Genomic DNA, 9,913 nt, shown 5'->3' on the forward strand with positions numbered 1-9,913 from the left:
AAAAGCTGAGAGTTGGCTTCCCTTTTTCCCCTTATCCATAACAGATACATTTAGTGAAATATCATAAGCAATATGAAAAGCAATTTTATCAAATGCTACCTGAATTATCAATAAAATTAAATGTTCAGGAAATAATGAAATCATTTGTTTTAATGGGAGAAACCTAATAAACTATTTTGCAATGTCTGAAAGGAAAAATTGTTTCGTATCCTAAAATTGGCATCACTATAAGAAATAAACACATACTTCTGGATATTATTATCTTTATTACAAAACAAATATTTTATGTTTGAGGTAACATTTCAAAGGGTATTAGGCAAAAATCAATTGAATTCTATACACACAATTTTGCTATGTGCAACACAAATGGAGGACTCCAAGAACAGTTTTTCTAGCTTTGCACATAGATTAATCTTTGAAAAAAAATTAAGCTGATAGTTGTCTATTTAAAGAGGAATTTCATTTTTCCACCCTCTCCTACCCAGTCCTCCATATCATCACCAGTGGTCAGGGAGGTGACACTCATGGGAATCTCACACACACACGCATACACACACACACACCAAAAAAAAATCAAAAAGGATTAATTAATTGAAAAAAGAATTTTTGCTTATCTGAAACACATTACTGTGCCATAATTTGGAAACACTTTCACAAACTAAATGTTTATTCATATAGGATTTTCTATTGCTGATACCAAGGATAAATAGAATTGTCTAGCCTTAAATGGAGAAATCCCATGCAATGTTCTCACTCCAGTGTCTTTGCTGCTGTGAAGCCCTCTCTAATTCTCAAGGCAAAGTGCGCCCTCTTCTGTGAAGCCATGGGTTTTATTTATGTCTGTGTTAATAGCGTTCACCACACTGGATTGTAATAATTCTTGCTTTTGTCATATTTATCCCTTTTCAACTTTATTTATCCCTCTATAAGCTCCTCAGAGATCAAACCAGTCAATTCTAAAAGAAATCAACCCTGAATATTCATTGGAAGGACTGATGCTGAAGCTGAAACTCCGATACTTTGGCCACCTGAAGCAGAGAGCCAACTCATTGGAAAAGACTCTGATGTTGGGAAAGATTGAGGGCAGGAGGAGAAGTGGGCAACAGAGGATGAGACGGTTAGATAGCATCACTGACTCAATGGACATGAATTTGAGCAAACTCCAGGAGTTAGTAGAGGACAGAGGAGCCTGGCGTTCCTGCAGTCCGTGGGTCACAAAGAGATGGACACGACTTAGAGACTGAACAACAACAAAACCTTCTCCTCAGGAGCAAGAGGCAAGTCTTTAAGCTTCTTGACCTCCTCCCCACACAGCGCTGTGCCTGGTACTTAACACAACCTGTGTAACTGTGCGTTAGGTTAATGAGTTAGGAACTATTTCAGCCATGAAGCAACAAGGCGCATCTTTCCTTGCTTCAGGTCTCTCATTGAGGGTGTTCTAGTGACATTTCCCGTTATTGAAACCTCTACGGTTTGATGACATCCTAGACACAAACAAGTATAACATCAAGCGTTTCCTTTCAGAAAGAAATGGCCTCGGGCTATTCTTCTGATACAAACGTCAATAAATTACAGTTTTGATTTTCCCTAGTCTCCAGCCTCCAAGATGCCTGTCTGTGAGAGGCGCTCAGGCACGCCCATACTAATAGCCATCTTGGCAATCATTGTCATCCTGATCCCCGATGGGTTTGTTGTGGTAAGCGTCCACCGTTAATTTTCTGCTTTCTACCTCAGTGTTTTTGGCTTGGGCCTCTTCTTCGCTGCTTGACACGCTCTCGGTCGAGTTGCTCTCTTCTTTCGATTTGCTGCTGTCCTGGGAATCGCTACCATCATCTTCCTCAGACGGGCTCTCCTGGCTCCGGCTCTGGGTCTGGGCGCCCTCCTGGCTAGAACTGTTCTGCTCTTCAGTGGACTCGGGGCTCTCCTCCGAGGACCTGAGGCTCTCATGGGATTCGCTGTCAGCCTGTTCCTCTGTGGATGTGCTCTCTGAATCGGAGGGCTTGTCCAACCCGTCCTCCTCACTGGACTCACTATCTCCCTGATGGTCTCTGGAGTGACTGGTGGCGTTATCTGGGTTGTCACCCCTGGACTCATGCAGCACCTCTTCCTGTGATTCGCTACTGTTTTCTTGAGAAGGCAGGTCGACCTCTTGACTAGACTCGCTGCTGGGGTCTTGGACATCCTGACTGTATTCCGGGGACTGGTTCTCTTCAGTCTCTTGTCGAGATTCACTCTTGCTGTGTTCCCTGGATTGGCCAAGGCCAGCTTCTTTGGAGCCGGGGTTTTCAGTGGAGTCACTCGTGACTTCCATCGTACGGCTATCATCAAGCTCCCCTCTGCCGTTTTCCTCAGGAAGGCGAGACTTCCTGAAGAATTTCCTGCTGGGATACCCTGCTGCTGGGCTCTCCTGGGAATCCTGGGTGTTTGCCTGCTCCTCATCGTCCCCTTTCGATTCTCTTGACTTGAGGCCGGCACCGCTTATTCGGGAGTTGCCCCTCTCGCTCCTGTAGGCGCCCGGGTCATCGCTCTGCATCCCCTCGTCGTCAAACTCAGAGCCATCCCCGTGGCTGCTGTCCCCCTCACTGCCGCCTCCCACCCAGTGCTCCTCACTCTCGCTGTCTGGAGTGGAGTCACCGCCCTCGGGCCTGCTGTTCCCCTCGTCCTCACGGTCAAGGTCCCTGCTCTCGCTGGTGGTATCGTGGGCCCCCTCATCCCCTTGTGGGGCACTGTCTTCCCTGGATCGTGTGGTGTCAGCCGAGTCTTCGTCACTTCCAAGCCTGGAGTCCCCTCCTGGTCGCCTTTCTTCAGGTCCTGGGCCACCATCATCATCACCAAAGGTGTCATCTCCACTCTCATCTTCATCATCATCTTTATTATCACCTTCGCTTCCTCCCCTCCGAGAAAGGCCGCCAGCTGGTCTATGAACGTGTTGCTGATCATCAAGGCCCAGGACCTCCTCGGATTCTGTGCTGTCACTGGGGTCTTCATTTGCCTGGAGTTTGGGGTTAACAGACACGGTCAGTACCCCCAGGAGCTACTCTAGAGGGTTGTACCTAATGCCCATCTAGACTCTTTTTGTTTTCTTCTTCCTATGTCCCTCATCTAAGCCATGTTCAGTTGTATGGCTCAATAATGTCTCAAACAGGGGTTAAAAGGAAGGAAGGGAAGTTGAAAGTCAAGTCATCCCATTTTCCATAGACACTATTCACTCAGTGCTGCACAAATCTTTTCAAAATGTTCTCTAGAAATCACATTTATGAAACTCAAATCACATTGTAAGTATGAGTCCCTAAGGGATACTTTCAGAATTTTTTTTTAAATTAAAGAATTGATTTATAATACTCCTCAGATTATTTGGTTTAAAACAGTGAAAGTGAATGTGTTAGTCGCTCAGTCGTGTCTGACTCTTTGCGATCCCATGGACTGTGGCCCACCAGGTTCCTCTGTCCACCGGATTCTCCAGGCAAGAATTCTGGAGTGGGTTGCCATTCCCTTCTCCAGAGTATCTTCCAGACCCAGGAATCGAACCCAGGTCTCCTGCATTGCAGGCAGATTGTTTACTGTCTGAGCCACTAGGGAAGATATAATACTCATCAAATTATTTGGTTTAAAATAGAAGTTTTTTTTAAATACTGGGTGATTTTGAAATGACTCAGATATTTTTTTTCAAATCAACTCTGGGGCTGGAGAGGGAAATGTATTAGAGCAGGTGAATGAAACCTTTGGCTAAAATGAAAGTATAATATTGCAGTAAGGTATAGATCTCACCAAAACCATATTTATACTGGTTTGCACAGGCAGAGAGTTGCCTATAGAAGGCTCAGCTGAAGAAGTGCAACTGGGGTGATCTCTGAGTTCTAAGTTTAGCTCAGAGAGATGATCCCCAGAAATAAAACAATTGGATGCTCTACTCAGATAAGGAAGGTCGGTGAGCCTTCATTCATCATGCCCTGGGAAAATCTACTCTCTCTCTCTCTACTGCTGCTGTTTAATCATTAAGTTGTGTCTGACTCTTTGTGACTCCATGAACTGTAGCCTGCCAGGCTACATGGGATTTCCCAGGCAAGAATACTGGAGTGGGTTGCCATTTCCTTCTCCAGTGGATCCTCCTGACCCAGGGATTAAACCCACATCTCTTGCATTGGCAGGCAGATTCTTTACCACTGAGCCACCTGGGAAGCCCAAGAAACTTGCCCCTTTTTTTTTTTCTTTTCCCACCTGACCCTACTCATCAGTGTCTGAGTTCTGATCGGGAGGGAATACAGGGTGATGACTTTTCCCATTACTAGAATTTACACGAATCTGCTGGAACTGAGCATTCATGTAGCTTTCCTTACCTCAATAGTCCCATATTGCACCCCTCCCAAACTGTTGCTGTCATCTAAGAGCTCAGAGAACATGGAGGTTATAAATCACAGGCTCCCCCCCAAAAAGAGTGTTTCCCCAATTCTATGCTTATAAATGTATACAGTGTTCGTCTGATGAATCTTTAGTCTACATCCTAGGAGAAACCCAGCTCCTAGGATAGCTGGAGCCCAGGGGATTGAGTTTGGTTAAAACGACAGGACAGTTAAGAAAGCAATGACATTTAGTCTTAGAAAAATGAAAAGAAGAAGGAGGGGGAGGAGAAAAGTGGGGACAGGGGGTAAAGCATAGGAAAGCAGAAGGGAAGAAAAAAGACGCTAGCAAGTTTTTTATTACAGGAATATAAGCTAAGCGCTTCCCTCATAACTCAGTTGGTAAAGAATCAGCCTGTAACGCAGGAGACCCCAGTTCGATTCCTGGGTCAGGAAGATCTATTGGAGAAGGGATAGGCTACACGCTCCAGTACTCTTGGGCTTCCCTTGTGGCTCAGCTGGTAAAGAATCTGCCTGCAATGCAGGAGACCTGGGTTCGATCGCTGGCTTGGGAAGATCCCCTGGAAAAGGGAAAGACTACCCGCTCTAGTATTCTGGCCGGGAGAATTCCATGGGCTGTATAGTCCGTGGGGTCGCAAAGAGTCGGACACAACTGAGCGACTTTCACTTTCAAGCTAAGTCAGCTTTTCTGTTTCCCAGGGCCACAGAAAAGAAACTTTTTTTTTTTTTTTAAATAAGTCATTACTGAAGCAGCTGTCCTCTTAAAGTTTCCTCAGGGCTCTCCTAGTCTCTCCTCTAGCAGTCTAGCAGGATTCTGGGCACAGAGGTGGCCTTAAAGCCCCGCAGGTATCTCACATGAACCAGAATGTTTTTCTCTGCCTGATCTGAACTGCTCCAATTGTAACAGCAATATCTGAGGTTTATGAGCAAGCTCTTAATTGTCTAACAGAGTCTGTGACTCTCTCTGTGTATGTGTGTGTGAGTGTGTTCTCTTTAACTAGAGGAACGTTTAGGGCCACAGTGTCTATCATCCGGCCCCAGTGATAAATATGGAATGAAGAGCATGTCTACCTCTGAATTCTCCCACTCTTTTTTCCTTCCTATTTTATGGGACTTTTTAGACAGCATAACTAAAGTTTAGAAAATCTTATATTTAGAACCGTCACTAGGTAATTTAATCTAACATCATTTCCTTCAACTCCTAAGTAGCCTGGAAAGTTAAGAAAGGTCTGTTTAATTACCTGTTCCTCTGAGCTAAGTTTACTTTCTTCTGATGACTCACTGCTCTCCTAAAAAGAAAAAAAAAATGTTGTTGTTTATTTTTCATGTTAGTAATTCCTGAGGAAAGGAGAGAAAATATGGCACACATCAATCACTTGTGGTTTGGATTTACAACTTTCCAAATGGCCTGAGATGATGAGAAGAGTGTCAAAGTGATTTTATGAGATGTTTATGACAAAAAATTAATTAGAGTGTTGGGGAGTTTGGGAGGGTCATGTACACATTGCTATATTCAGAATGGATAACCAATAAGGACCTACTGGATAGCACATGGAACTCTACTCAATGTTGTATGCCAGTGTGGATGGAAGGGGTGGGTTGGGGGAGAATAGATACATGTATATGTATGGCTGAGACCCTTTGCTGTCCACCTGAAACTACAACATTGTTAATCAGCTGTATCCCAATACAAAATAAAAAGTTTTGAAGTTTGAAAAAATAAATGAGATAGTTACCAAAGGTGGTGTTGGTGTCTGAGCCAAATTTCTCTGTAACAAAGGAAGGAAAACAAGTTACTCCTTCACAGATGGATGAAATCATTGCAAACATTCATAATAATTTTAGGTTTTTTAGCTTATTGATAGACATTTTATATTTACATGAGTATTAATAATATTTTATAATGAAATGGCTAAAAAAAAATAAGTGAATGCGAGATGACCAATGGCCTAAAAAGGTCTTGTATATAAAATCTTAGAAGATTTTTATATTTCCCATAGTTAGAGAAAAATAAAATTTCTTTGAAGAAAAATACACAACCCAGAGAAAATGTAAGATAGAAAAAATAGCATTGGAACTCATAAACCCAGATTTAAACTGTCAATTCACTCCTTGGCTTGTGTTTTAAGGAGGGTAGTACTGTCTTGAGGGTAGTACGGAAATTCATCTGTTTCAGGAAACACTTAGGTCTTAGGTAAACTCTGATGGCTGGACAATTCGATTCACCTCTGTGATGTCAGTTTCTTGTTTCTAAATTTAGAGTATTAGCAACCACTCTGCTTATTGCCCCTGGTTGCTGTGAGGATGAATTTGGCTAATGCCTATGAAAGCCTCTTGAGAACCATTCAGTTTGATATAACCTGAAGAAATGACCCATCTTGAGAACATCCAAAAGGATTATAAACATCCTTTATAAAATTGAGTAGCGGACAAAACTGAATAGAAAAAAGCCACCTGTCTTGAGTCATGTAAGATCACCCAAGTTGCAAAATGCTGAATTTGAAAATTAATTAGTCATAGTTCTGATTTATTTCACTTTCTTCAATCTTATAGGAGCTCTAAGAATGCCTGCACCACCTCAGGTGCCCTCTCCCCGCCTAATCTCCTCCTCCCCCTTGAGCAGGACAAAGGTTCCTAATCCCATGTGGCTCAAAGCAGCTGATCAATGGGTGTGCAGACCCAAGGTGCCAAGGAGAACAGAAAGGAGCTGCTGGAAGCACATCTTCAGCAATCTCTCAGCAGTCCTGGACTGGGGATCTCTCCTAGATGGAGGAGCTCTGGTCACTCTAAGTCTCTGTCCTGTGACACTGCCGCAGGCACCGTGGCAGACTCCACTCCAGTCACTTAAAGGGTAGAAGGGAGCAAGACATTGCTATTTTTCTCATGCTAGGGCTAGACCTGGGACTACCGCATGTTTGTGGTACTCTGGCTAAATGAAAGGATCCACAGCAGCTGCTTTTAAACTAACCAGCCCAAGGACATCTCTTGGGATGTCATGTAAGATATTTACATGTAAGTTCATGTAAGAAATTTTGCAATGCCTATTCCAGCCTCAAGCAAGGGCAGGACCCTGTCTCAGGCCTTTGAAGTTATCTGGCCCGCACTAATAGCATTGTGCCCTGTGCTTTGTCACTCAGTCGTGTCCAGCTCTTGGTGAGTGAGACTGTAGCCAGACTGTAGCCCGGACTGTATGGACGATAGTAGCCTGCCAGGCTTCTCTGTTCCTGGGGATTCTCCAGGCAAGAATACTGGAGTGGGTTGCCAAACCCTCCTCCAGGGGATCTTCCCAATCCAGGGATCAAACCCAGGTCTCCTGCATTGCAGGCGGATTCTTTACTGTCTGAGTCAGCAGGAAAGCTGTGCCCTAGCTGTGTCAAACCTGGCAGGCTATAGTCCATGGGGTTGCAAAGAGTCGGACACAACTTAGTAACTAAACAACTAGCTGTAGCCTATGTGAAAGCCAGCAGGAAATAAGGTAATGAAAAACATTCTGATTTAGGTTAAGATTTTAACCCTCACATGTACAATCAGTCCTTCATAGGCATGAGTTTCACATCCACACATTCAACCAGCCTCAGATCAAAAATAGTAGAAAAAAAAGAAAGAGGGGAAGGAAGGAAGGGAAGAAAGAAAGAAAGAGAAACTTTCAGAAAGGTTTCCAAAGGCAAAACGTACTCGCTGCACTCCAGCAGCTATCTGCATGCATTTTAATAGGTATTATAGGTAATCTAAAGATGATTTAAAGTATACATGAAGATGTGCACAGGTTATATGAAAATACTATGCAAGTTTATATAAGCATTGAGCATCCATGGATCTTGGTATCCACAGAGGTCCTGGAACTAAATCCCTTATGGATACGGAATGACAACTGTAGCTCCAATCTTGAAAAGCTACTGACTTCCTAGACCTGGTTCCTTCCCAAGAAGGGTATAACACTCAGTAAAAATACAGATTCTGGGACCAGAGTAACCTAGGTTCAAAGTCTGACTCAAACACTACTTACCCATATTACCTAGACAGACTGGGTTATTTTCTGTGTTTCAGAGTTCTCATTTGTAAAATAATAATGAAATACAACACCTAATTCATTGGGGATACTGTGAAGATTCAAAAAGTTAACACAAGCAAAACGCAAAGAACTGTGTCTGGCAATGGCTCTTGAGTTACTGAGCATTAAGAACTAGCGGATTAGCTGTCATTCCGAAGACTCTAGTGTTCTCTCATTTTTCTTTCTTGTCCCACCTTCCAGGGCTTGATTTCTTAACCTCCTGCCTACAAGACATCTGATAAAACAGATCTCTAGTCCTAATTTTTCAAGGACAAACTTGGTTCATTGTCAACCATCCCCTTGCACTACCGTACAGATCCATCATGAAAATAAAGATAAAGGAAAAAATGCTTCCTCACCAAATTACACTATTAAGTTGAAGTCAAAGCATTATATGAACTATGTTTTCTTATAAGAACTAGAAATCATAGCCCTTACCCTCCATACCTCAGGTTACTAATGTGTTCATTAAAATCATTAGTAGTTTCAACATTTGCAGTGAAGCCAATTTGGTTATACTAATAACATACTAAAATAAAAATATTTCCAAAAATCTTATTTATACTCACCTTCCATTCTTCAGAGCTCTTGGATTCAGTATTTTGATATCTGGCTACCTAGAAAATTTAGTACACATGGTCAGTCCCCAGAAATTTCCAAGGTAGCAGGTGTTAACATATCACATAGTTAGAAGGAGTAGTCATCAAATTTTAGCATTCATCAGAATCTCCTAGAGGCCTTGCTAAAACACTAATTGCCGTGTCCCATCCCCAGAGAGTCTGGTTCTGTAGGTCTGATTTAGGACCTGAGAATTTACATTTCTAACAAGGTCCTAGTTGATCCTGATGCAGCTGGTCTGGGGATAACTTTTTGAAAACCATGGCTTATAAGGAAGAAAATGAGCATCTAGCTATATGAATGCCATCTGAGCAGAATAAGGGATAATTTGGATGATATTTTAAAGAAAGGAGCTTCCTAGGACTTTACTATTTTCATCTGACTGGAACATGCACAACCACTTTAGCTTATAGCCAATGACATGTACAGTTTTAGATATAAAGTTTTCTTTCTCATACATCCCTATCCTGATACTTACTGGCAGAGCACAGGAAAGTCCCCACAGGAACATAAGCAGGATGGTGGTCTTCATAGCCATGTGTATCACCCCTACCTGTGATGAAAGACAGAAGATGATTTTCTTCACACCAAAGAAATATAAGAGCTTCAACTTTTAACACTTTCGATGGACATTTAGATTAGTTTATTTTTTAACTGATGAATAGATAAATAAAATGCACTATATCCATACAACGGAATATTATTCAGCCATAAAAAGGAATGAAGTATTGATGCATGCTTCAAAGTAGAGGAATCTTGCAAACATTATATTGAGTGAAAGAAGCCAGGCACCAAAGATTATACACAATACGATTCCATTCATAGGAAAGGTCCATTGAAGGCAAATCTATAGAGAGAGAAAGTAAGTAAGTGTTTGCCCAGGGCT

The 9,913-nt window shown here is 42.5% G+C and overlaps 1 protein-coding gene across 3 annotated transcripts; it reads right to left on the reverse strand.

Moving 5' to 3' along the window:
- Positions 1-246: 246 nt before the first annotated feature.
- DMP1 (dentin matrix acidic phosphoprotein 1) lies at positions 247-9,574 on the reverse strand. Of its 3 annotated transcripts, none has more exons than XM_081519958.1 (5): positions 9,506-9,574; positions 8,979-9,026; positions 6,095-6,127; positions 5,600-5,647; positions 247-2,992 (listed from the first exon to the last, which is right to left on the reverse strand). In XM_081519958.1, the coding sequence occupies exons 1-5, from the start codon at positions 9,563-9,565 to the stop codon at positions 1,643-1,645; spliced, it is 1,539 nt and encodes a 512-aa protein (XP_081376084.1). In that variant the 5' UTR covers positions 9,566-9,574; the 3' UTR covers positions 247-1,642. The 3 variants fall into 3 exon arrangements, with proteins under 3 accessions (XP_081376084.1, XP_081376943.1, XP_081377713.1); XM_081520817.1 differs by having other exon boundaries at positions 1,643-2,992; positions 8,979-9,022; positions 9,502-9,559; XM_081521587.1 differs by lacking the exon at positions 5,600-5,647 and having other exon boundaries at positions 1,643-2,992; positions 8,979-9,022; positions 9,502-9,559.
- Positions 9,575-9,913: the final 339 nt, after the last annotated feature.

This window comes from Giraffa tippelskirchi, chromosome 1, assembly GCF_054371585.1.
Source record: "Giraffa tippelskirchi isolate mGirTip1 chromosome 1, T2T-mGirTip1v1.2.pri, whole genome shotgun sequence".
NCBI classification, from domain to species: domain Eukaryota; kingdom Metazoa; phylum Chordata; class Mammalia; order Artiodactyla; family Giraffidae; genus Giraffa; species Giraffa tippelskirchi.

What these genes read in the sequence shown, in the direction of transcription:
- DMP1 (XM_081519958.1), bottom strand. Translation starts at nt 9,565, where the DNA reads ATGGCTATGAAGACCACCATCCTGCTTATGTTCCTGTGGGGACTTTCC. An exon ending in AGAGCTCTGAAGAATGGAAG is followed by an intron (nt 6,128 to 8,978) that starts GTGAGTATAAAT and finishes CCTTTGTTACAG; the next exon opens with AGAAATTTGGCTCAGACACC. An exon ending in AGACACCAACACCACCTTTG is followed by an intron (nt 5,648 to 6,094) that starts GTAACTATCTCA and finishes TTTTCTTTTTAG; the next exon opens with GAGAGCAGTGAGTCATCAGA.